The 26997-nt window shown below is 40.3% G+C and overlaps 3 protein-coding genes across 6 annotated transcripts; all 3 read left to right on the top strand.

Annotated features, from left to right (window-relative positions):
* The first annotated feature begins 85 nt into the window (after positions 1–85).
* On the top strand, positions 86–3762 carry mmp30 (matrix metallopeptidase 30). Its single transcript, XM_061702345.1, has 10 exons — positions 86–410; positions 771–1024; positions 1121–1269; positions 1348–1473; positions 1557–1718; positions 2309–2465; positions 2634–2764; positions 2871–3030; positions 3202–3305; positions 3385–3762. Exons 1-10 carry the CDS (start codon positions 267–269, stop codon positions 3486–3488), a joined length of 1491 nt encoding a protein of 496 aa, XP_061558329.1. The 5' UTR covers positions 86–266; the 3' UTR covers positions 3489–3762.
* Positions 3763–4807: 1045 nt separating this feature from the next.
* Positions 4808–13898, top strand: acat1 (acetyl-CoA acetyltransferase 1). Its single transcript, XM_061702329.1, has 12 exons — positions 4808–4936; positions 5329–5376; positions 5455–5572; positions 5840–5935; positions 8411–8511; positions 8856–8999; positions 9237–9387; positions 9486–9581; positions 11182–11295; positions 12581–12645; positions 12751–12908; positions 13029–13898. Exons 1-12 carry the CDS (start codon positions 4886–4888, stop codon positions 13147–13149), a joined length of 1263 nt encoding a protein of 420 aa, XP_061558313.1. The 5' UTR covers positions 4808–4885; the 3' UTR covers positions 13150–13898.
* Positions 13899–16658: 2760 nt separating this feature from the next.
* tmprss2 (transmembrane serine protease 2) lies at positions 16659–26270 on the top strand. Of its 4 annotated transcripts, XM_061702488.1 has the most exons (14): positions 16659–16792; positions 17145–17200; positions 17309–17501; positions 17711–17803; positions 18786–18902; positions 18990–19119; positions 20318–20434; positions 20764–20804; positions 22962–23127; positions 23314–23486; positions 23566–23661; positions 23914–24056; positions 24140–24292; positions 26185–26270. In XM_061702488.1, the coding sequence occupies exons 2-14, from the start codon at positions 17186–17188 to the stop codon at positions 26227–26229; spliced, it is 1482 nt and encodes a 493-aa protein (XP_061558472.1). In that variant the 5' UTR covers positions 16659–16792; positions 17145–17185; the 3' UTR covers positions 26230–26270. The 4 variants fall into 4 exon arrangements, with proteins under 4 accessions (XP_061558472.1, XP_061558470.1, XP_061558473.1 ...); XM_061702486.1 differs by having other exon boundaries at positions 18786–19119; XM_061702489.1 differs by lacking the exon at positions 26185–26270 and having other exon boundaries at positions 24140–24978.
* Positions 26271–26997: the final 727 nt, after the last annotated feature.

The following is a 26997-nucleotide window of genomic DNA, read 5'->3' as shown; positions in this document are numbered from 1 at the left end:
TCATGCTTCCCTCGATTATGTTCTTATTAAAAGCACAAGCTCGTTGAGCAGTTAACCACATCTTTCCAAACACAACACAACAGTTTGTACTTGTCTAATTCACAGCAACATACTCTCGCAAAGGGGCCTGTTCTGGACAGTCACAGGAATGTTTCATTGCCCAGTCTTGCGTCTTTCTCTGCTCTTAACCTCATCTCCCAAACACTATCTCAGGAATTCACCAAGGGCTTTATGAGTGTGCGGAGCACGAAAAGAAGAATTTATGCATGCACTTAGTCTCTATCTGCAGCAGGATAATTAACATGGAAGGTCCATCACTTGTCAAAGTATTGTTGGTGATGGTGACGATCTCACTCGGTGGAGCTCTGCCGACCAACCTAACCAGCGAAGAAGAGCTCGCTAAAGCTCAGGTAAATACCGCTGCAACTGTTGATCTGTTTAACTTAATAGTACCCAATATTTTTTTATATACAAGACACTCGTGTTAGGGAACGCATTAGATTAGATTGATTTGTTAGATTAGGGGTAGGAGGGTTGGTTGATTGGTTGACTGACTGACTTGTCTTGTTTCTGTTATGCTATCAATGTAACCGTTTTAACTGGATTGGTAGATACAAATTAGGGGATTTTCTCCATCGCTGCTGGACTCTCGTATCATCGTAAGAAGGTGCATGAGCAAAGGTTTACAATCCCTGACTTTCCAATATGCAGTACGACGATTAGATGACCTTAAAATAGTGATCTATATTGTTTGTGTTTCCTTTGTCTAGGATTACCTTTCTCAGTATTTCTCTGAAGTGGGCGTCACCACTGGTAGCGAGATACGGCGCGGCGGTCTTGATTCCTTTACAGACACTCTGAAAATAATGCAAGAGTTTTTCGGACTGGAGGTGACAGGAGAGTTGGACTCCAACACCATGGAAGTGATGTCACAACCTCGATGCGGTTTCACAGACTTGAATAGATTCAGGTTTGCCCACTTTGATGGGCAACCGAAGTGGGACAAGAATGTGATCACATACAGGTTGGGCAATTTTCTATTGAAACATATTGTAGTAAGTCATCACTGAATCAATTGGTTAAGCCTACAATTGGTCAAGTGTTTGTCAAACATTCCTAGGATAACTGAATATACCCGGGACTTGAGTCAAAGTCTCGTAGATGCCACACTTGCCAAGGCCCTACAGGTCTACAGTGATGTCATTCCTTTGGATTTCAAGCAGATTAAAACCGGCACTGCAGACATAATGGTCAAGTTCAAGGCTCGTAGTAGGTGACCTCTCTTTCTGTGACAAACTTTTGATTGCGTACTACAGGATACCAACTTGAAGTCTCTTTCAAAACCAGATCATGAGGATTTTGCACCCTTTGATGGAAAGGGTGGGGTCTTGGCTCATGCCTTTTCCCCTGGTGGGGGCAGAGGCGGTGACACCCATTTTGATGAAGATGAAACCTGGAGTCTTACCTCATCAGGTGAAGCCATGAATGAATCATTATAATTCCAAATCATATTTTGCCAAAGCTAAGCATGTGCCCATTGTTTCCATGGTTTGCAGGATCCAACCTGTTCTTGGTGGCAGCCCATGAGTTTGGACATGCACTTGGATTATCCCACTCTAAACTTCGATCAGCTCTAATGTACCCCAACTATCAGTACGTGAACACAGAGGGCTATGTGCTACCAGACGATGACCGACGGGGAGTGCAGACACTATACGGTGAGAGTTTGGTCACATGTCAGCGATAAGATGATGCCACGACATTAGATACACCTGGATAATATAATGACATCAACAAGGTTGCTGTTGTTGTTTTTCTTTTTTAATTTAAATTCTGTTTGCCTTTTTTGGTACAACTGTGTTTTTTATATGACTAATAGGTGACAGGTGGATTGAATACTCTAAATTGAGTGCAAATGTTTGTTTGTTTGTGCGCTGCCATTGGCTGACGACCAGTTCAGGGTGTACCCCGCCTCTCGCCCGAAGATAGCACGCCTGCGACCCTTGTGAGCATAAGCGGGACTGAAAATGGATGGATGGATGTTACAAATTGGGTTTTCGTGGTGTTGAGGCAAAGCACAGAGAAGCAGGGGTCTCTGTGTTTCATTTCAAAAATGCAAGGAAAGACGTAGTTCACAAGAAAAGACGACATGAAACAAAACTAAATATAGTCTCGACGACAAAAAAGACAGATCATGACAGAATAAGTGATTCCAACTGTTTTGCGTGTATCCCAGTTTTATACCTTATGTATGTTTTGTACCTTATAAGCTGCACTATAAATCAAAGCTATTATTTCTCTCTTACAGGAGTCAGATCATCAACTCAACCAACAATTAACCCTGCACCAAAACCTGAACCTGAACCAGAGCCTGGACCTGCGCCAGACCCAGACAGGTGTAGCCGCAATCTAGTTTTTGATGCTGCAACCTCCATACAGGGTTATCTTTATTTCTTCAAAGGCAGGTAAGACAATTATATTTAGATTCAACCACCCCCCCCCAAAAAAAAAATTTAAAAAAATAATATATAATATATAAAAAATATATATATATATTTTTTCTTTCGAAAATAGCATACAGCTCCGTGCGATCAATATCTACTCATATGTGAAATGTTGTACATGTTTTCAAGCCATTTTTGGAAGAGGAGCACCACCTGGGATGGCGTCACTATGAGGACAATTAATTCCGTCTGGTCTGGAATCAACAAAGTTGATGCTGCTTATGAGTATAAGAAACGAAACATTGTTGTTTTATTTGAAGGTACAAATTAGTTCCACGAGAGATACATACTGTACCTATAGCTGAAATAGAAAGTAGGAACCAGTCTACAATTACAACATATGAATTCCACTTTTTCATGACAAAGGGGACCACTACTGGCAAGTTCGAAGAAACACTGTCTTACCGGGCTTTCCCAAACCTATCAGCGACTTTGGCTTGCCTTCAACCGTCACCAAAGTAGATGCCGCTGTCCACGTTCCATTCACAGGAAGGACCCTCCTTTTTGTTGACAACAAATACTGGAGGTGGGCGTTCTGGAAAGCTTTGAATCAGAGACATACTGCTTAAACAATTGGTGTCGTATCGGGGTTGTATTTTCCTGCGGCGTATTAAAAGAGATCAACTGTAGAGCAGAATGAAGTGTCTGCTGATACAATATAATTCAGCTGTTAATGTTGGTTATCGTATGCATATAGCTACAATGAAAGGAGGGGCACAACGGATCGTAGGAACCCGAAATTGATTCGCACAGAGCTCCCGGGGATTGGCTACAGAGTTGATGCTGCTTTTGCATATAGAGGTAGGTCATTGTCCAAGATTATTCTCTCTGCAACATTACGTTGTCTTGGTGTATGCAAACGAGACATCCCGTTTTGCAGGTTACCTGTACTTTTCCTATGGATCCAGACAGACAAAATACGATTATCTGAGAAGAAGAGCGGTTCGCACTCTGATGAGCAGTGACTGGATGGACTGTGACTGAACACTCAGCCAAATCTCCCATCAACATGAGCATTGAATTGCAGTATTTATCATTTATCTATGGTTCATACCATTTCTCATCCATCCATTGGTCATAGGGGATTTATCTTCTTCGAAAATTATAATCTGACGGTAGTTATCAGCACGGCCGAAAACAGTGCATGTTACACACACAGATGTTATTTCATCTTTACGAAAACTTTGGAAGCAAATTACAACAACATGTATGTGATCACTTATTTTTCTGTCACCAACAATAAATATATCTGTAAATATATGTGTTTCACTGTCATTGATATACGACCTCAATGTTGCCACAAGAGGAAAAGCAAGCTCAACAATGTTTTATTGTTAGCCTTGTATAGCCTTCTTTTGGCTAATGTACAGTAGTACTACCCCCACTCTGAATTTCTCCACCCAGATAAACTGCTGCTTTACTGATGAGCAAATTGGACCTTCTTCAGTGCTCGCGTTGTCTTTTGTGAAACCAGCGTGGGATCGATCGCCCGCTCTTTAAAATTGAGAATTCATGATTGTCTTTTTCTGTTGTTTTCATTAGTTTACAGCTATCAACTTGCGCAACGTTGTTACAGTGATTGTAAACATTGAAATATTGGCCTCAATAGGGTCACATGTGAGCTGGAGCCTGTTCCAACTGACTTTGGGCAAGATGATGACAAAGTGCTACTGACAAGCTAACTGTCTAAATGCCCGTGAACTTTATAACTCCTATGAGGGCACACAGAGAGAGGGACGAGCAAGGAGAGGATTTCATATATTAGTTTTCAATGTATGCACAAAAGTCAATTTCTGTTCCTGTGTTTTACATGGTATGCATTAAATGTTTTTTGTTTTACATGGTATGCATTACATTTCGTAAAAATTAGTCCAAGCTGGTCCATTTTTGTTCATTTTAGTCCTCACTAGAGGGGGCTGGTTGGTTAACTGTAGGCTAGAAATTGCCTACTGGTAACGTGTATGTAGAGGTGCTGTTGTATCAAAAGCAGTTGTCATTCCCTAGAAATATGTTTGTTGAATAAATCCAATCCATTCCTCTTTTTCTGTGTCTCAACATTCAAATAACATTTACCAAGTGTAATGGTTCAGTCGCAGAACTTTTTATAAAGTGTTATGATTCTCTTTCATAAAATTTTTTTTTTTTTTAAATGCGTTAAAATGTACAAATGTATCTTGCCTGGCTCTTGGAGCTCAGCACCCCTAAACCTCTGATGCTGGAATCGCCCCCTGGCGGCGTCTATGCATATAACAGCGCAGAGAAATAACACCGGTGATGTCATATGAACGCGCCTCTCACTGCGATTGGCTGGATGTGTCCCTGTGCTGTCCGTGCCCAGCTGAAGGTGAAGTGGCCCCAAACGTGTCTCACCGAGTTCCAAAATGTCATCCAGCGGACTTTTGACCATACGCGCTCGAACATGCAAGCGCCTGGTAAGTGAGGGTTGTGTTCAGCTCTCGTCATGTGCTGCATTAGCCCGTGTGACTCAGGCCCTTGCAGTTGTAAACACTAGCAGCTAAGATAGCTATTGTGATTGCTTTCGCCCTTTGTTGCGAACATAAATGATTGTCACATGACCAACATGGCGCTTTAATAAGCCCAAAGTAAATGGTTTCTAGCTAACTGCCTGTCGTTGTTTGTTACGAGGACATTCACTTGACACCAATTAGCATATATGGCGCCTTCAACTTTGCACCCACTCCACGGTTGCAAAGATCCAATGTCCTTTATTACGCTGCTTTTAACTAAACTAGCTATTCCAAAGTCTGGTTTGTGAACTTTCGGTCATGTTTGGATTAATGTGCATCACTGTCTTCCTTTTTAGATTCAGAAATACCTCTCAAGAACCTACACGTCTCGTCCATCTCTCAATGTGAGTTTGGAACTTTTCTGTCCGTCCTCTGTGTTTGGACTGTACTTTACGCAGAATGCATTGTGACGGTTGTTTCAGGAAGTGTTCATTGTCAGTTCAGTCCGCACTCCAATGGGTTCCTTCAGGGGCAGTCTGGCAGCTCTTCCGGCTACAAAACTGGGTTCTGTTGCCATAAAGGGAGCAATAGATAAAGCAGGTACAGTGTATTCCAAACATTATAGGTGAACGAGTTTCTTATTTCCCTGATTGCTTTGTGCATTTGTATTCTATTCACTTCCAATGATAAATCTAGCATCAAATAAAACTTCCACAATTATTGTGCAAAAAAAGTGTTTTCAAGCAAGCATACCTGTTTAAGAATAACTTTTTTTTTTTTTTTTTTTTTTTTTTTTTTTTTAACCTGTATGTTGCTCTTGTATATACATGAATTGTGATATCAGAAAACACCACTGTATGAATTTAGGAATAAAGCCTGAAGATGTGAATGAGGTCTACATGGGCAATGTGCTCCAAGCAGGAGAAGGACAGGCTCCCACCAGACAAGCCTTGCTTGGAGCAGGTATGACAATGCAGTATTTGAATGTTTGTATACCTCCTCACTAGGGTCTTTTCATCAGAATCATCTTTATTTGCCAAGTATGTCAAAAACACACAAGGAATTTGTCTCCGGTATTTGGAGCCGCTCTATTATGACAACAGACAATTGACAGAGAATACTTTTGAGGCATAAAAAAAAAAAAAACACTGAGCAATAAAATGTTACCACCAGTCATGTGGTAATGCTGGTATACATTTTTATTTTTGTTTTTTAAACAATTGTGTAAAAAGATGCAGAGTCCTCCAGGAATTACAGCAGTCTGAAATGACTAATAAACCAATAGTCCTGTGCAAAGGGCGCAGAGACTTCAAGAAATTGATGCAGTTTAAAGTAACTAGTAGTAAGATAATTTGCGATGATGTCAGTTGTGCAAATGGTGCAGATGCTACTCAAACATGAGTGGCCAGTATTGGTCAACAACCGATATGCAAATAGTGCAGAGTGGCAAGACTACTACAGTGAGTGCATGAGTAATGTATAATTGGCCCGACAGAGAAGTGACAACAATCTCAAGACAAAATTGGCAGCATGTTGAAATGGAATTTGTTAATGGCAAGAGGGAAGAAGCTGTTGGAATGTCTGCTAGTTTTAGTTTCCATTGTTCAGTAGCGCCTACCTGAGTGAAGCTAGCTGGAAGAGCTGGTGACCAGGATGTGGAGGGTCCAAGAGGATTTTGCGTGCTCTTGTCTTAGTTCTGGCAGCGTGCAAGTTCACAGGGGCGGGTAGGTGGGTACCGACAATCTTTTCAGCAGTTTTGATGGTCCGTTGCTGTCGGAGTTTGTCCTTTTTTGTAGCAGCACAAAACCAGACTGAGATGGAAGAACACAGGACTTATTCGATGACTGCTGTGTAGAACTGCCTCAACAGCTCCTGTGGCAGGCCGTGCTTCCTCAGAAGTCGCAGGAAGTACATCCTCTGCTGGGCCTTTTTGAGGGTGGAGTTTCTTTTGATCTCCCACTTCAGGTCCTGAGAGACTGTAATTCCCAGGAATTTGAAGGTCTCGACGGTTGACACTGCGCAGTTGGACAGCCTGAAGGGCAGCTGTGGCGAAGCGAAGGATGCGTCCTGAAGTCCACGATCATTTCTACAGTCTTGAGCGTGTTCCACTCCAGGTTGTGTCGGCCACACCACTTCCTGTCGATGCGCAGACTCGTCACTGTCTTTGATGAGGCCGATGATTGTGGTGTCGTTTGCAAACTTCAGGAGTTTGACAGCCGGGTGCGTTGAGGTGCAGTTGTTCAACTAGAGAGAGAAGAGCAGCGGACACAACCTTGGGGTGCCCTGGTGCTGGTGGTGCATGTAGATGAAGGGGTGTCCCCCAGCCCCACCTGGTGTGTTCTGCCCATCAGGAAGCTGTAAATCCACTGGCAGATGGCAGGCGAGATGCTGAGCTGGAGAAGCTTGGAGGAGAGAAGTTTGAGAATGATTGTATTGAACGTAGAGCTGAAGTCCACGAAAAGGATCCTCGCGAAGGTCCCCGCGCTGTCGAGGTGTTCTTGGATGAAGTGCAGTCCCGTGTTGTCTGCATCATCTGCGGACCTGCTTGCTCGATAGGCAAACTGCAGGGGGTCCAGCAGGGGACCTGCGACACTCTTGAGGTGGTCCAGCACGAGACGTTCGAAGGACCTCAAGGCGACAGGCCTGTAGTCATTTAGACCCTAGATTGTAGGTTTCTTGGGGACTGGAATGACACTGTACTTCACACAGTTCCAGATATCTAGAAAATTATTTGTATGATTTACATGGACTCTTACGGGGTCTTAATTAACACGATAGCACCATACTACAGTAAGTGATAAATGCTGCCCAGTCGACATCCATTGCAGCCTGGTCATCTTGAAAGGGCAAACCCTCCATCTGCAGTCCCTTGTTAAGGGGATGTCGTCAAGCGTTGTCAACTGTGGGCCTGTGAAACCCTTTGATACTTTTTTGGTGATTAAGGGCTATGCAATTAAACTTGACTATTTTCTAAGTTTGCCCACTTCCAGTTAAGTCAGGTGCCTCTATTTTATGGTAGATGTATTTTAACATTGGTCCCTCAATGCTGGGAAGATTTTCTGTAGACATCAGGTTTCCAGGGATGTGCTGTCCTTTGTATCAGGGTTCCCCAACAGTGGTAAAATAGCATCAAGTGGCACTGCTCCAGGGTATTACCAACTGATTTAAAATGCACTGAATGAAGAATTTAAAAAAAAAAAAAAAAACTCCAGCTGCAAGTTTGACATAAGGTTTGTATCACAGTGGAAGCATAATTTCTATTGCTCCTGATAATAAAAGAATACATGTCAGAGATTATTACATCTGTGGTAATTCCAAGCATTCCATTTCTAATAGCTTTGAAAAACATGCTTGCAATGGCACAGCATCCACCACAACAGTGAATTATCAGTGGTTGATTTTGAGAGGTGATGAACTTTTTCTGTTCATTACTTTTAGGTTTGACACTTGGCACTCCAGCAACAACCATCAATAAAGTTTGTGCCTCTGGGATGAAGTCAATCATGATGGCAGCCCAGAGTCTAATGTGTGGACACCAGGTAGCTAAAGCCCTTGTTTGTTTTTTCCTGCTAACATGAATGCGTGCACTCCATTTTAAAAGTAAGCTTTTGTATCTATCTCTCGGTGTGCACGATTAGACTCCTCTGTGATTGAATTCTTGTGAATTAGAAAGCTTTTGAAATGTAGTTTTTAATCTTTCAAACCGTAGCTTTGCTATGTTGTTTTTGGACATTGACAAATCTCATTTGCAATCAATGGCCTGCATTTGTGGGAGAATTATTTGTAAAGTATGTCGGAGGGGGAAAAAAAATATATTCTGAATAGGACCTCAAAAATATAGCGTGTATACTGTATTATTTTTGTGTTTTTAATCGTTGTTAAGGATGTGATGGTGGCAGGAGGTATGGAGAGCATGTCCAATGTGCCTTATGTGATGGCAAGAGAAACACCATCCTACGGTGGGGTTAAAATGGAAGACCTCATTGTGAAGGATGGTCTCACTGATGTCTACAATAAATTCCACATGGTAACTGTCTGCCTATTGCTAAATATGAAAACAATGGAAAAAATTTTATTTCTTTTTTTTTTTTTTTTTTTTTTTTTTTTATAAATAGAATGCATACAATATTGAAGCATAAAATTATCCACAGTTGAAAAAACATTTAGTCAAACTAAAGGAGGTTTTGAGCTTGTTATGAGAATTTTCACTGTGTCAGCTTTGAATTCCATGTGAGCGGTCATCTTTGAGGTGTTCCCCAAATAGGGCAACTGTGCAGAGAACACAGCTAAGAAGAGCAACATCACCAGGGAGGAGCAAGACAGCTATGCAATCAGCTCATACTCGCGCAGTAAAGCCGCATTCGAGTCAGGAGTGTTGGCAAAGGAGATTGTTCCAGTTAGCATCCCACAGAGAGGTTGATAGGGGGGGATTTTTTATTTTATTATTTTTTTCAAATACATATCTCGCTCTGTTACATTTTCATGCCGTATATAATTGTCTCATGATTTTCAGGCAAACCTGATGTGGTCGTGTCTGAGGATGAGGAGTGGAGGAGGGTGGACTTCAGCAAAGTTCCCAAACTCAAGGCAGTCTTTCAGAAAGAGGAGGGTAATTATCAACTTGTTTTCTCTTTGTTCTTTGTCCATTCATGCTACGTGATGTGCGGAGGCTTCTAAGCGTGTCGAGTAATGGGGTGGGGGTGGGGGTGGGGGGGGGGGCATTTCCGCAAAGCGTGAATCCAGGCTTGTTTTGTTTAGGGGAGGAGACAAAATTGATGACGTCTGAAGGCTCGCTGGCTGGTTGTACCACATGAATGCTTCGGGAGTTGCTTCAGATTTTGCCGCCAGGGTAGACAGCCACAAAAACTCCTCAGGCTCCATTCAAATTATTATTATTTTTTGATAAAGTTGCGGTTAGAGTTGGGCGATTAATCAAAATGTAATAGTGATTTTGCTACTCACCGTCATAAATATTACATAATTGAAAAACAATTAATGTGCCAAATGGCGCGGTGTGTATATGCAAGTTCCTGCAGGTGTGTGTGACATACGTTATTATGCTCTCTGAGTGTGCTTTAAACTGTTTATTGAACTCCAGTTAGTTTACAGTAAAACTAAACATACATCAAAGATAATTACACACCTTTCATATGTAAATACAACAAATACCGTAATTTCCCGTGTATAATGCACATTTCCCCCCTCCCCCAAAAATTGTCAAGTCAATAGTGCGCATTATACATGGGTATAGCGGCAAATGGAAAATAACTTTCACATTTTATAAATGTATGCCGCCATCTAGTGGTTATGAAAATGATGTACCCTTTCATTAAAAAAATGCCACTGCCACCTAGTGGTTATAAAAAAGGTGTAACCTACACTTTTCATTCCAATATGACGTATGACTGCATGTATGTACAGTTATGCTCATAAGTTTACATACCCTGGCAGAATTTGTGAAATGTTGTTGTTGTTTTTTTTTTTTTATATATGACTACTGAATGAACAACAACCATCATTAATTTCTTTGTTTTGTTAAACAATAATACTTTCTGAAATGCTTGACTGTTTAATTTGAATCCCGTTAAAATACGATTAAATGTGTTTCGCCTGGTCCTTCATGTTTTCTTTCAAGAATTGTACCCATCTTACAAATTCTGCCCGGGTAATGAAACATATGAGCACAACTTGTGTTTTCTAAATAAAAGTAGGGCTGTGAATGTAAAAATACAAGATAGTAAATTACGGAAGGATTACGTGTTCAAATAAAGTGCTTAACTTCAGAAAAATTATTTGAAAAAAAACTAACAAAATACAGATAATACTTGGTTTTGTCATATTGAGTAAAAGCAAAACCATTCATTGGAAAAATGCGCTATATATAGGTAGAAGGATTTTTTCCTAAATTTTGAGGTCACCTTTGGGGGTGCGTATTATAAATGGGTGCACATCATAGACGATAAATTCCGGTACTTTGTTTTAGCTTTGTTCCTCAAAATCGCCAGCTTGATAGCAACAATGAAACACCCTATTGATGGACTAACAAAAATTTGCATTAGAAGTAACAGTTTACGGGAGGGATGAACCCTTTCTCGGACTAAATGGCTCAAGCGATTCGATGCCTCATGAGGCTTCATCTCACAATCACTAGGGTTATTTATTGACTTTATTATAGATTACCTTATGTCGTGTGTCCTTTTTATTTTTAGGCACAGTGACTGCAGCCAATGCTAGCACTCTGAACGATGGGGCTGCTGCCCTTGTATTAATGACAGCGGAGGCTGCAAAAAGACTTAATGTCACTCCACTGGCCAGGATTGTATGTAAGTACAATTTATGATCAAATGTAATTCTGAAAATAAATATACTTGTGAAGCGAGTTCCCTCATCCCATCAGAAAATGGTTGCTAATTCATTTCCCCCTCCTTGTTTGGCAAAAAGCATCTTTGTCTTGACAGGCCTACAGTCAATAGCTTTGCACGCCCATGTTTATTTTAATAATTTTTTTAAATTTTGTTTTTTTTTAACCAAATTGACTATGTAATTTGTACTAATTAGGCATGGGCCGATTACCGTGTTGAAGGTATACTGCGGTTTTGAAATGTCACGGTTTCAAATACCAACATTGTCAATTACCAGTAATTTGCTTTTTTTGTGTGTGGGGGGGGGGGGGGGGGGCTCGGCTCGGCTGAGGAGAGCCTTAGACACACTGCCCAATGAAACTGTTGCTAACGAGACCCTTCTGAGAGAATCTTCTCCAAAACAGGACAGATCATTTCCAGACAGACAGAAGAAAAAGGATCAGCTCCTCAAAGCTTGTGGCGCTTGGTGTTTCCTAATACTAGCCTTTACTGGCAACTGTAGACACGTTATCTGGATGGAGATTTTTTTTTCTTTTGTTTGTACATAATGTTACTTATTAATTTACTTGTTTTTTACTGATTTTTTTTCCACTTTAAATGTGTTTAGTAGAAAAAAAAGTTAAAATCCTAAAATAGTCAAAAGTAAACTGTAAATACGTTTGTTTATGTATTAACCATCCATCCATTTTCTGTACCGCTTATCCTCACAAGGGTCGCGGGCGTGCTGGAGCCTATCCCAGCTAAATTCGGGCGAGAGGCGGGGTGCACCCTGAACAGGTCGCCAGCCAATCGCAGGGCACATATACACAAACAACCATTCGCGCACACATTCACACCTAAGGGCAATTTAGATATAATATATATAGTAGCAATATGTAGGAGCAGGGATCACCAACATGGTGCCTGCCAAATATTCTCTATTGTGTATACAATTGGTCAAACACAACATTCCACACAACTACAGGGTAATTGTATTTGCAACATTGTGGGGCATCCTGGAAGTGTTTCACTACTCAAAAGCAATGACAATAGCGGCGTATTGACTTTGTATTCATTAGCAACACAGAAATTGCTCCATTGAGTCCCCATTTCTGAACAGAGGAAGTTGAATATCACATGTCAAGTATCTGATTCGTGTTGGTCACTGACGAGAGCAAAGCTTAATTTAAAGGGGCTTTAAGTCTTACCGGTATGTTCCTGTTTGAAACCAAAGCTTTAATTTTGGTCTTTTCTTTCTGCTACCTAGCCTTTGCTGATGCAGCTGTTGCACCAATTGATTTCCCCATTGCTCCTGCATTTGCTGTACCAAAAGTATGTTCACTCAATCAAAATGTTGAGTTAACTTAATTTACTAATTAGTTAAATATGTAATTCCAATTCAAATATATTGTTGAATCAAAAATGTGTGGCTGTTAGGTTCTGGATGCAGCTGGGCTAACCAAAAATGATATTGCCATGTGGGAGATCAACGAGGCCTTCAGTGTGGTCGTTCTGGCCAACACTAAAATGCTGGACATTGATCCTGCTAAAGTGAACGTCAACGGGGGAGCCGTGTCACTGGGACACCCCATTGGGTAAGCAGTAGGCAGTGTTGCTAATAGGGAATACCCAAAAGAATGTGTTGCTCGATTTAAAGTCATTGTGATGAAAAACTTTTTTTAGTTCCTAATAATGTCCCTTTTCTCACCTGTTAGGATGTCAGGAGCAAGAATAGTAGGTCATATGGTGCACAACCTGAAGTCTGGCCAGTACGGTCTGGCAGGCATCTGCAATGGAGGTGGTGGAGCCTCTTCTATTATTATCCAAAAGTTTTAGAGGGGGGGATGCTTCCCCCTCCTTTAATACCTTCTTTGAAATGTGTGTGATGAGGCCTTGCAGAGTCCAGATTGTTTGCTCAACTCCCTTTTTGAAGAAGAATGCAGGTGACCTATCTACACAGCAAACAAGGACTCAACTCCTATGACATCACTATTCCAATGTTACACTCCTTTGTTAAACAATTAGGTGGATGAAAAAAGGATTTAATATTTAACTCTGACTTGAAATAGCTAAATAAATAGTTTTTATAAAAGCAATGTTGTATCCATGTATTTTTTGACAATGGTTGAATAGTTGAAGTATTTAAGTTTTGGGCTGTATATATCATTACATACAAACAGGAATGACTGCAGCCACTTTGAAAGTAAGCTTTTTTATCAATTTCTGATGGAAAAAAATTATATATTATCGCATACCAGCACATTGTTGCTGTAAGTGCATTAAGATGATAGCACCCTTGTTCACCGGAAATAAGAGCGGTTTCGAAAAGTACTACATGGATACAAAGATAAGCCCTGACTCAGGTTGTGTTTTTGTGTCTCCTTTTGATGCATGCTAAATTGAGAATATCTGTAGATTTACAGAATCATTGACAATTTCTCAGTGAACACAAACATTTTTCAGAATGTTGATGATTATTAGACTCTCCTGCGGTTGAATTCTTCTTTCATATCTTTAACATTTGAGTGTTACTAATTGTTCATTGTTGGTTATTTATTTTTGTATCATTAAATACTTTATAGATTTTTGGTGTCTGCACATTAACAAATGTCATTTGCAATCCATATCCCGTATTTTCGAGAGTGTGCTGGCCACAGGATGGTGCCATTTAGTTGCCATGATTTAGTTTCAGACGGGGTCTCACTAGTGCAGCCTCTTGTAGGTTTTACGCATATTTATATTTAAGTATATTTTAGCTCCTGTTTGTTGACGCTAATCTATGAGTGCATATAAAAACAAAATATGCCACTGTCTGCATACAGCCATGTTGACATTTCGCTGTCGTTTCAAGTATACAGTACAATGGCCTACTCATAGAGCCGGGTGCCGGCGTGGCAAAAGTACTCACACCGTACATTAAAAGTACAGACTTAACGTACTGGTACTTTAGTGTAGAAGTAAAAATTCATATTTACTGTTAGTTATAGTCAGTACCCGTTTTGATAACTTTGCACAACAAAAACTTCTCTGCACACAAAATAGTTGCCCTCTTTCATTAACTTCCTTGTGCTCAAACTGCAAATGAAAAAAAGCTCTTGGCTCAGGCTTTTATTCTCACAAAATGCTTTGCGAGCATTGTGAACTGACAAAAGAAATGCTAAATTACCTAATGATAATAAGTTAAAAATAGAGCAGTTTGAAATGACTAATAGAACAATAGTCTGGTGCGGTGACCATTGTGCAAATGGTGCAGAGACAACACATATTGCCAACGACATCAAACAATTATTATTTAAAATAAGGACATGGATGGGGAATATCTTGCTACTCAGTATCAATTGCTGTCATCGTTCATGCTTTATTTTAATATACGTATGCTTTCATCTTGTGACTCGACACCACACCCCAGACATGCAGATAGGAGATTGTTGTCACATGTGCCTGTCAGGGCACTTTTTTCTTTTCTTTTGTTTTTTCGTTTGCTCACAATTTCTCCAACTTGGGAAAAATAATCACTCGCAAGGAACAGATGCTGCTTGTGTGTATAAAAAGTCGTTTTGCTACTTGGAACAGATGAGCGTAACAGATTAAGGTTAAATTAACTATGTTTATTTAGATATGAATGAGTAACAAAACAAAACAAAAAAGGTTTGGCAATTGAACCAAAGACCCTGAAGTTAGAAGACCACTATGCTGCTGACTAAACTATCCAATGTAAAGGCACATTTTTTCCATGTCATAATGTAGTGAACAACTCCTCCAAAACTTCACATTATCACCCAATTGGACTGTGAGCCAGTCAGGTGATTCATTCAGGAACTGAAACAGTTGCTGCTTCTGGCATCATATGTCACATGATTTGAAGCAAACTTTGGAGCAGTAGTTCTATGGAATCGGAGTTCAGGGTTTGGATGCACGTATTATAGTTTCAGTGTCGCACTGAAATACTAACCGTGAAGCGTGGCTGTTGGCAGCATCATGCTTTGGAGCTGTTTTTTCCCGCCAGCTGGAACTGGGGCCTTAGTCAAAGGAAGGAATTATGAACAGTTCTAAATTCCATTCAGTCTTAGTACAAAACCTTCAGGCTTCTGCTAAAAAAAAAAAAAAAAGCACTGAAATGTCAGGAAAAGACTACTAGAACAGCTGGAGCTTATTTTTAAATGGTGACAAGTGTGTGCTGACTCCCACTAACACGAGTTTGAATGTAACTGATTCATTGTGAACGCAGCCACATCCCCAGTTATACGAGGGTGCGCCCACTTGTGCACCCATATTATCTCAGTTTATTTGTACTTCCTCTCCCAAACATTTGTACAGGTTGTAGGTCACAACGGTAGAAAAAAAGTTTGAAAATGATTCATTTTTGTCAATTGTTTTTTTTATTTTTATTATCCCCAAAACTTGGCTTTTGAACAAGGGTATGTAGTGTACTTTTTATGTCCATCTAGAACAAATAAGTGTCATAGAAAAACGTAAAATATTAGAATCTTTACTTCATCCAATTGTGTGATCGTAAAAGTAAAAGTGTAAAGTAAAACTAAAGTGACCGAAGACATGAGCTTCATACAAAAAATAAGCAAAAAGCTGACATCCTTACAAAACAATAAATACTTCTTATTGTGTAACTAGGTTTTTACATCTTTTGTCAATGATTAAAAAAAAAAGTACTTTGCCTTCTTCGGAACTGTATGTGGTGTTTGTTTAGTACAATGCTGGTTGAAGGTGCTGAGCTGATATTAGTAACAAGGACATAATGTTCCTTAAGCTCTTACTGGAAGAGTTTCGTCTCTTAATTCTTTTCCTTTTTCTGACAGTCAACACAGTCAAACATTAAGCTAAATATTAACAGGGTCTCAGTGCTTTGGCCACAAGTATTTTCTAGAGTTGACTTTCCCATTTGTTTAGACGTTAGTGATTGAAAAAAAATTCAAATAAAAATCAGCTGATCACTAACTTCAAGAAGATGGGCCAAAACATATGTAATGTAAGCGTTTCATATTATTATATGTATTTGACTCCTGCTTCTGGCTGTTTTCGGTCATTGGGGGGAAAAAAATTCAATACATTTGTTTTAAATGTTTGGGTGAATGAAAGAATGACACTTGTTTGGAGACATAATACGCGGATACAATAAGATTAACGACTGGAATTGATTGCATATCAAATGCCCAGATGAATGGATTTTAACTGAAAAAAAAAATACTGGTAAACAGAATGAATTGACTCTGCTAATCTCGTCGGTATTGTGGATTCTAATGAAAGAATTATGTCTCTCAATAGCCTCAATGACTATTTGCGCGTGCCATTTTGGAAGAGACGCATGAATCAAGGGACTAACAACAGTCTGGCTTGTGCACACAGTGGAAAAAAAAAGGAAAGGTGTGGTCACGGCTGTTGATGACTCTGAGGTGCATATGAGACAGAACAGGAGTGAGACGGAACACGGAAAAACCTGTCTTGGAGAAATTAAGATCGCAAGGTAGGTCTGCGGAGGATAAATATGCTTGTACTGTATGTACACCAAGTGTACTTCGGTAACACAAATAATTACCATTTATTGTTAATAAGTGAAATTTATCGAAAATAAGCTTGTAGGATGATGAAGGAAAAAAGGAAATTTTTATTATATATACCATACATGTGAAATCTAGCCTACTAAATATGATGGCCTGTCGGATTTTTTGCCCCTTAATATATTGAGTTTACATTTAAAGCATGTTTGAGTTCAGATTATAGGGAAAAAAAAGAAAGAAACCTGAAAGAGAAATTTTGTAGAATTGTTGCCGTATGTTTTTCGAGTGCTTCTATATTAAACAACTACTATACTGCAGTTTGCCAGACCTCCTTAACGAGCTGTGTGACCAGTTTCACCATGAATTTTAATCAGGTAGGTCCTTTTAAAAAGCAACTTTTAGCACTGCTTTTACATACAGTAGTGTCATCTGCTTCCTATTATTATATTGTTTAATGGCACATTTTCTTTTCTCTTCTACAGTTAAACGGTGCCACGTCTGAAAACCGCGGCTTTCAGCTTCAGGAAAATAGACCACCGCCTTACGCCCCGCAGCAAGAGATCTATCCTTCCCTCCCTCAAGCAACTCCAAGCTATGTTGCCTTCGCTCCCAAACCTGTCAACACCCACCAAACTACAGCAACTGCTGTGCCACAAAATACTGCAGAAAAGAAAGGTATTCACTAAATATTGGTTTATGCACTGTATTTTTGCTAACTTACTTACTTGTTCTAGCATCTCTGCATACGCTGAAGGTCCAGGTGAAACTACAGTATGTAGTTGTAAGGGGTTACAATTTAAGTTTTTATGTAACTGCATTTACCTTGACTCGTCATGTTTACATCGTGACATAACTCAAAAACTATTTTTTTTCTGGCCTCATAGGAATAAAGAGGTGTCCATGGAAACGTATCCTGTGTGCATCCATATGTGTTGCTCTTGTCCTGGTGGTGCTCACCCTCCTATTGTGGTACTTCCGTAAGTCACAAGTTTATTATACCTTTCGGACTGTAAACCACAACTCAACTGCAGCTTCAACCCCCAAAGGCTTAAACAAAGATACGTCTTCAGGTTCAGGTTTTTCCTGAGCATAGGAGCACCCGATTTTTGTCAATTCTTAGCTTCTCTTTAACCCAACAAAAATCATGTTTACTGTTCAGGAATTTGAGTTCCATGTAAAAGTGTTAAGTGTTCACATTTGAAATTAAATGTGCACACATCGAAGCAGTTATTGCTTTCTATCGTCTTTATATGTAATCTATTCTGTTCGGAAGATAGCTAACAGTTCTCTAAATGAGAGACAGTGTTCTGTTTATCTGTTATCTGCTGGTGTTGGGCAGAATCCTCGCATCTCCAAAACGCTTTTGAGGAGACCAAAAAGAAAAAAAACGCATTACAAAAAGATCGTCAAACAGAGCTAGCCATTTTTAACACTTGGAATTTGTCAACAGTTTGTAAAAATACAGATATATGACCCATAGGATATACATGACCCATAGGATAGATTTTTTTATCAAAATTGGACAGAGGAGGTTTCTGCCCGACACTGACGATATGTTCAAAGTATCGTATTTTCAACGCAGCATCACTGTCATTGTCTGAACAAAAGTCTGGAGTACAGTATTTCAGTCATTCGAAACCACCACACGATTAGAACGGCCGACAATACTCACAGGAACTGCTGCAGTTTAAATGTAGATTACTTTGCTGCCTGTTTACGTATTGATATCAACCATCAATTCCACCTGTGACACACGACTCCCTCATTATATGCGGCTGATAAACCTTTTGTGCGCCTTATCAGTGAAACAAGTTCAGATTTTTTTTTCAATGTATTTATTAATTTCTTCACATTTAGTGGGTGCGGCTTACATAGAGATGTGCTCAATAGGGTGAACTTGAAAGTAATTTATTTCTTGTTTCGATCTATGACTCTTCATTTGTGTGTGTGTAATTGCAGTCTACTACCAGTGTGCACTGGGGAAGTCATGCAGATACAGTGGGAAGTGTCTACGTTCCTCCCAGTGGTGTGATGGAGTCAGAGACTGTGCCCATGGAGAGGATGAGTCCCAGTGCTGTAAAAACATTGAAATCCCTTCAGTCTTGGACACACAAACCGTGCATTTGCTTTGTTTGGCTAAATGGTATTCGCTCCATTTTACAGTTCGTCTTCACGGAAGCAACTTCGTGTTGGAGAGTTTTTCATCACACAACCAATCGTGGGTGCCTGTATGCGGCGACAGATGGGATGACAACTATGGGAAAGCTGTGTGCGAGTTGATGGGTTACAAGAGGTGAGCGTTGCCCATCTCTATTATATTTTACCCCCAGTTCTTCAGTTTAGTTACAGTACATGAGTTTCCAAAACAACACCCATACAGAAAGCAAAATATTTAGCCGGTACCACCTAAGATTGGTCCCAATTCAAGGGCCATTATTACATACATACATATTACATAATATACAAACTCAACTTGATGCATTGTCACTACCCTTCACATAACCTCCCATAATCCCAAAATTCGTTGTGCGCCACATTTTTGGGGTTTTGATGAATATGGCAGTACAAGTGGAAGTACTGAATGTGTATGCCAGGTTCGGGTTTTCAAGGTGTTGGAGGCAAGAGAGTGGAGGATTGCAGGGAAGCACGGCGGGAGTTTGCAGGGAAGCACGGCGGGAGTGCTAGAATCTCAAAAAAGGATTTATTTACAAAATCACAAAAGGCAACCAAAGATCATTGAGGCAAAAAAAGCTAAAACATTTCAAAATCTAAACACCAAGTCACAAAGAAACAAACAACTAACCACCAGAGAAACATGACAGGACTAGGAAGACATGACAACAGATGACAAATGACCAACAACAATGCAGCAACACAGACTGAACGAAAGCAGCGAGACAACAAGGAGCACCTGGACAAGACACGAGGGGCTGGAGAGAGCTGATTGGTTGACGAGAACAGGTGGACACAACAGGTGGACACAATAACCAAACGAAAACACAAGACGAACAGCGTGGGACATGAAACAAAACAATATACTAACTAAATTAAAACACATATACACTTATACACTTATATTTATACACTTATATATATATATATATATATATATATTTTTTTTTTTTTTGCAATATCACTCAAAATATATTTTTCCCAATTACAGTATTATGCGCAGTAGCGTCTGAGTATCATGAAAAGCGCTATGTGTGTAGTAATAACCATTATTATTACAACTGTTGGAAAAAATCTAAATAAAAACAAATAGGTTGTACAAAACTATGAAACAAATCTGTTATTTTTGTCATTACTGTCATTTGTCTGATTGATTAGATTCCACACAATTGACATATTTGACCCGATATTGACACATGATCTCATGAGAACAATGTGACTGGAAATTTTGCATTTGTTGCCAAATGTCTATGTATGTTATTTGTGTTAAAGTATGTTTGTCCAACCTCTGTGATTGTGTTCTTGTGTTTGGCCCGCAGGCAGGATTACGTAACCTACAGTCGAACAAACGCAGGTTCTTTAGCCTCGAGAGGATTCATGAAGCTGAAGCCTGAGAGTGATCACAAATTGCAAATACACTTGCAGCTATTTTACAGGTTTGTCAACTAGCTAATGCACAAACACAGCTAAAAGAAATTCTTCGAGCTTACTATAAGTGGCACAGTGAATAAAGGCGAATACCGCTGTAATTGGGAAACCAGGAACAATACAGTACACCCCTTACCGTGTACTACTGTAGTGTAAATGACTTAGCGGTCTTGGGCCATCATATCTACAGTATCATCTATTTCTTAATTTTTGTATCCTATTTTATGAATAAAGATTTTTTTTACCGTTTATCATGTGTGTATACTGTATATTAACACAGACATGTATATAGTTGATATGTTCACTGAAATACTTTTTACATTCTCACCCTTTGCAGTCCAATTTGCAAAGAGAGTTCTGTCGGCCTCCGCTGTATGGGTAAGTTATCAGAATCCGAATCAGCTATCGCTAATATGAAAGTTGTACTACCCAAAGACCACATAGAAAACTGATCTATTGTACAAGTAACACAAATAAATATCAGAAAGTATCTGCAAAATCTGTGTTGTCTTCCTGAAATCACTTGTTACCCATGCCATGTACTAGTGGTGAGCCGTCAGGGCTGGAAAAGCTTACTCTGCTAGCTTAAATGCTATCAGAAGCACCGGCCTACATTTACAACCTCCTCCACTTGAAGCAGGATCTCATCCCCGACCCGGAGTGCCCTCTCGGTGCCTATTTCAACCTTGGCTCCTCCAAGGAATTCTGTCCATGTAACTTTTGAACAGAATAGCTGACAAAAGGCAAACCTTGGCAAGAGCCCAACTCTTACTGGAAAGGAATGTGCCGGCAATGAGGGCCAAACTCTCACACAGGTCATACAGGGACTCGACAGCTCTTATTAGGTAGTCCGGTTCTCCGTACTCCCAGAGAAACCCCCACTAGGCCCCCCAAGGGAAACAGTCAAACACCTTCTCCAAGTACACAAAGCATCTGTAGACAGGTAGGCGAACTCCCATGAACCCTCCAGGACCCTGCTGAGGGTGTAGAGCTGGTCCACTGCTTCATGACCATACGAAAACCACACTCCTCCTCCTGAATCTAAGATTAGACGTCCGACCGACCCTCCAGAACCACTGATGAGACCTTACCAGTATTCGTAAGAGTATCATCCCTCTGTAGTTGGAACACAACCTCCTCCTGCCACCTCCTAAAAACGTGGGGACCATCACCCTGGTCTGCCTATCAAGAGTCACTGTTCTCGATGTCCACACGAGGCATGCCACAGGACAGCCAGGACAGCCCCACAACATCCAGAGCCTTTAGCAACTCCGGGCAGATCTCATCCACTCTAGGGGCTGCCACCGATGAGCTTTTTAACCACCTTTGTCATCTCAACCCCAGAAATAGGAGAGCCCACCTCAGAGTCCCCAGACTCTGCTTCCTCATATAAAGCATGTCAGTGGAATTGAGGAGGTGTTCAAAGTATTCTCCCCACCAACTCACAACGTCCCAAGTCAAGGTCAGCAACGCACTATCCCCGCTATAAAGTGTTGATGTTGCACTGCTCCTCCTTCATGAGATGCCGGATGGTGGAGCAGAATTTCCTCAAAGCTGTCCAGAAGTTGTTCTCCATGGCGTCCCTGAATTCCTCCCACGCCCAAATTCTTCCCTCAGCCACCACTACAGCTGCATTCCGCTTGGCTTGCCGGTACCCATCAGCTGTCTCTGGAGTCCCTCAGGCAAATAAAACCCGGTAAGCCTTCTTCTTCAACTTGACAGCACTCCTCACCAATGGTGTCCACCAACGGGTTCGGGGATTACCACCATCACAGGCACCAACCGCCTTAAAGCCGCAGCGCCAATCAGCCGATCTCAGTGTGGTAACTCCAGAGTGTAATAGAGTCCACCTCTCAAGAGGACAGGTTCCGGAGCCCAAACTGTGTATTGAGGCCGACTATATCTAATCGGAACCTCTCAACCTCACACAGCAGCTCAGGATCCTTCCCTGCCAGACAGGTGCCGTTCCTTGGGCTAGAGCCAACTTCTATAGCAGGTGATTGGACCGCCAAAGTCCCAGCCTTTGGCCGCTCACACAGAACCCAACCCCCTTGGCCACTCCTACAGGTGGTGAGCCTATAGAGAGGTGGACCCACGTAGCCTCTTTGGGCTGTACCCAGCTAGGCACCATGGGTGCAGGGTCGGCCGGCCACCAGGCACTCGTCATAGAGCGCTAACTCCAGTCCTGACTTCGGTGACCTGATTTGTCATTAGCGGTTCTGTGCTTTGTCTGGTCCCTCACCTAGGATCTGTTTGCCTTAGTTGACCCTACCAGGGGGGAAAAAAGGTTAGTGTTAAAATTTAGCTTCTGTGATTAGTAGGACACACAAACCCCTCCACGTTAGGTTAGCAGCTCAAGGAGGAATGAATAGCACATTAACTAGTTAATAGACAGAAATGATTGTGGTGATAAAAAACATTTTACCTGCTTGCGTATTTCAGCCTTATTTCAAATATTCCCATTCTTAGGACAAAAGTTTGGTTTGAAAGTGACAAATGTTGACCTGTAAAACAAATTATTATTTCTATCTTCAGACTGTGGAGAGAGTGTTGCATCCCCCAGCAGTCGCATTGTAGGGGGTACAGAGGCTTCAAATGGAGTCTGGCCATGGCAAGTCAGTCTCCAGATTTCTGGTCACATTTGCGGAGGCTCTATTATCAGCCCGTACTGGATTGTATCTGCTGCGCATTGCTTCCAAAAGTGAGTTTGTACTCCCATCCTTTCTCTCTCTAATTGATAATCCTATTGTGTTTAAAAGTTCAGTTTTGGAATGAATGTAGTCATTGCCATATTGAACAAGACCTATGCAAAGTAGATTACATTCTGAATAAATGGTAATGAAAAACATTCAGATAGGTAATTAGATTATTTTTCCTCAAATTTCAGGTACTCCGTACCATCAATGTGGACAGTGTACTCCGGCGACATAAGCTTGTTTCGAATGAGTTGGGATGGCGGCAACAAAATTGACAAAATCATTAGTCATGAGAAGTACGACTCAGAAACTAACGACAATGACATCGCTCTTCTGAAGCTTAAAACACCCTTGACATTTTCAAGTAAATACTACAACGAAATTCTTCCTTGGTTCGTCAATTTCATTTCAATAAATCATAAAATGAATTGTGTCTCCAACAGGGACGGTAAAGCCAGTGTGCTTGCCAAACGTCGGCATGCAATACTCAGATGGACATCCAGCTTGGATTACAGGATGGGGAGCTTTACAACCATCTGGTACGACAAACGTTGTCACTAAGAAAAAAGAAAGAAATATATATACATTCTTACTTTAAATTAGTTTACATTTAAATATCCTACAAATTGAATTATGTTTTTATTAAAATGTATATTGAAATTCATCATAATACTGTACAAGAATTCACCAGAAAGAAGGTTGGTTAATTTGGTACTATTCTATTTGAAATGTGATTACGTGGCAAGGCCTGAGATACAGTACTTTGAAGCGCATGCTTTAATTCTCCTCAGGCCCATTACCTGACAGACTCAATCAGGCCGAGGTGACCATTTACAGCAGAGAGGACTGTAACAAACAAGCAATTTTGAATGGGGCAGTTACTGAATCGATGATTTGTGCTGGCAAACTAAACGGAGGCGTAGATTCATGTCAGGTGAGTTTGGCTTTGCTGTATTTGTCACTTTAACAATCCCACACTGACTTGACATATTTTGGCATATTTCTTATATGCTGCAGGGAGACAGTGGAGGGCCCTTGGTGGTCAGAGAGGCAGACTTGTGGTGGCTGGTAGGGGACACTAGCTGGGGGATTGGATGTGCTCTGAAGAACAAGCCAGGGGTCTACGGCAATGTAACCCACTTTCTTGACTGGATATATTGGCAGATGCAGGTACAGTAGCTGAATGGATCAGTCATGAAGTCTTGAAGAACAGCACATAATTGCAGTTAAATTAGACTGCTGGAAATCTTTGTTATAAGTAAATGAAAAATCAAATGGACGGTGCACAGCAAGAAGTATGATAAATATGCTAAATATGAAATGACTAAGTGTTTTACATTTCATGGTAAGGCTCCCTTTTTAAAGTCGTGCATTGTAGGAACCCATGATGACTGTATTAACTGGCAACATAAAAAGTTTTATTTTTTTTTCAAATAATGAGACAACACATTGTGTAAAGTCTGTAATTATTATTTACATGTGTATTAATGAGAGTGTTCATATCATGACTGGCCTATTCATGAACAATTCATAAAATATTTCTCAGGGGACCCCATTGTGAAGTAGTAACCTGCAAGTATCCTTAATGCTGTGGTTGGTGTGAACAAACTTTTACTTTGATGTGATTTGAACCAATGTAAATAGATACAGCTAGGAGCTAGGAGTCTGAGTTAGTGAGTAAAATGGGAATGTAGGATTCTGACTGACTGGATGAGAAGGAAATGATCTCATTCAACCATCGTTTGGACATTTCTTTGTTCTCTCAACAGAATGACTGATGGGGATACTGGCGAACAGCAACACATTGCTTGGCGTACTTAATTAATACAAAAGCATTGCACTTTGGAATGGAAATATTGGTGAACACTGTATGTTTCTATTTGAACAAATGTATATAAATAAAGACTTTTTTCTTTTTGCACAAAGAAGCAAGTGTTACGTGAGATAGAACGCTGCAAGACTCTTATTTACACCTCAAAATGTCTTGGTTCGTTGTGTGAGCAGCTGAAACGGGTGGACCATTTGTGTGCCATTTTTTTATATCCCTTTTAGAGTAATGTTCCCAATATCTACCGGTATGCATTTGATTTGGGCATGTCAGTATCTCACAATAATAATAATAATAATAATAATCATCATTATTATTATTATTGTTGTTATTATTATTATAAGTCAATACAAGAACCCAACCTGTCTAACTGAGACCATGGGGTTGATTAAGAAGGGTAAAAGTAGATAAATAAATACATTTAAAAACACAAAGACAAAAAGATCATATAAAGTTCATTAATTAATCAATCAAAAATAAAATGGACACAACGAAAATGAATAAGAAATTAAATTCATTTGAATAAATACAAAATAAATACAAACGGGGAGAAGACAACATCACATAAAAAACAGTGCATTTTTTTTATTTATTTATTATTATTTTTTTATAAAGTGCATTTTAAGTAGTGAGTTAAAAGATGTGCACCAGTTTTGCGTGTCTCATCTCCTCAGGCATCTCCTCAGGCAAGGTCATTCCAAAGTCGAGGCACTCTGATGACAAATGCTCCATTCTCTTGAGTTTTAAGCCTTGACTTTGGAACAACCGGAAGGCCTTCACCCGAGGATCTGAGGCCGTGGGCTGGCTTGTAAGGGGTTAAAAGTTTGGTAATATAGCTCGGCGCCAGGCCCGTAAGAGCTTTAAAAGTAGCCAGTTAAATCTTAAAATCCATTCTAAAACAAACGGGAAGCCAATGAAGTGATGCTAAAATTGGAGCGATATGATGTTGCCTATTTGATTCAGTGAGAAGCCGAACTGCTGCATTTTGAACCAGCTGGAGGCTGGTTCAAAATGAGAGGGAATTTTCAACTCATTAGGTTCTATAGGTTTTGCTGGAGCCTTTTCACCTTCAACCTCCATCACCACCCACTGTTTGTACTGCAAAAAGTCAAACAAAGCTGTCATTTGTTTAATTTATTGATATTTTAAATTCAAATTGTTGATACGGTTTCGTGTGTGATTTAATTTTAATTTTTTTCTTTTTTTTTTTCTTTACTGCAATTTCAATTTACAGCTTGGCACCAAACTGAAATATTTCATGATGACCAAAAGGATTTAATCTCATTGAATAGGACTTGTACAAGCAGTGTGGAGTTGGACGGAAGGAGCGACGTTGACATTGGTAAGAAAAATGAATAAACTTTGCATTTCGGTAACATTACAGTTAGTTTAAAGTCATTTATATTTTGAAAAATGTATCTGTCCTCGACTGCACGTCATATTCAGCCCGCTACTCCGACGCACTATTGTCTGGCCGGGTAGATGGTAGCCTAGTGGGGACCGCAGGAGCTGCGGCTTAAACCTATATAGTTCTCTCAGGTGAACCAGAAAGGCACCGTCAAACATTGTGAAATGACAACGGCAAATGCCTGCACGAGTGTGTATGAGCACTGAACGTCGCTGCTGTGCTTCTAAACATAACTAGGCTAGCTTAGAAAGAGCTAACATTTTGGCTAACACAGGTAATGTTTATTCCGACATCCAAACGTGAAATAAAAACTCTTTTTTTTTTTTTTTTTTTTTTACATCCAGATACTGTCCAATAGCTTTCTCCAGTGAACTATGCATCCATCCGTCCCATCCATCAATTTTCACCTTTTTTTTTTTTTCAGGGTCATGGTGAGCTGGAGCCTATCCCAGCTGACTTTGGGCAAAAGGCAGACGACACCCAAGACTGGGCGCCAGTCAGTCATAGTGAGTCATCATACATTCTCTACTTAACCTAATCTGTTTGAAAAGGTTTTACCTAATATTACTGAATTTCAAACATACCCCAGAAGAGTAAATGATCTGTTTGAAAGTTACACAGTACATTAAAAACGCTGTA

The sequence above is a fragment of the Phycodurus eques genome, chromosome 17, assembly GCF_024500275.1.
Source record: "Phycodurus eques isolate BA_2022a chromosome 17, UOR_Pequ_1.1, whole genome shotgun sequence".
Taxonomy (NCBI): domain Eukaryota; kingdom Metazoa; phylum Chordata; class Actinopteri; order Syngnathiformes; family Syngnathidae; genus Phycodurus; species Phycodurus eques.
The sequence above is the reverse complement of the archived record's forward strand: the minus strand, read 5'-3'. Positions and strand labels throughout refer to the sequence as shown.

Coding starts and splice junctions, on each gene's coding strand:
- tmprss2 (XM_061702486.1), top strand. Junction 23,128..23,313: donor GCTGCGCATTGCTTCCAAAA/GTGAGTTTGTAC, acceptor CTCAAATTTCAG/GTACTCCGTACCATCAATGT. Junction 24,057..24,139: donor GAGGCGTAGATTCATGTCAG/GTGAGTTTGGCT, acceptor TATATGCTGCAG/GGAGACAGTGGAGGGCCCTT.
- acat1 (XM_061702329.1), top strand. CDS start 4,886: ATGTCATCCAGCGGACTTTTGACCATACGCGCTCGAACATGCAAGCGC. Junction 9,582..11,181: donor AGTCTTTCAGAAAGAGGAGG/GTAATTATCAAC, acceptor TTTTATTTTTAG/GCACAGTGACTGCAGCCAAT. Junction 11,296..12,580: donor TCCACTGGCCAGGATTGTAT/GTAAGTACAATT, acceptor TCTGCTACCTAG/CCTTTGCTGATGCAGCTGTT.
- mmp30 (XM_061702345.1), top strand. CDS start 267: ATGCACTTAGTCTCTATCTGCAGCAGGATAATTAACATGGAAGGTCCA. Junction 411..770: donor AAGAGCTCGCTAAAGCTCAG/GTAAATACCGCT, acceptor TCCTTTGTCTAG/GATTACCTTTCTCAGTATTT. Junction 2,466..2,633: donor CTTTATTTCTTCAAAGGCAG/GTAAGACAATTA, acceptor CATGTTTTCAAG/CCATTTTTGGAAGAGGAGCA.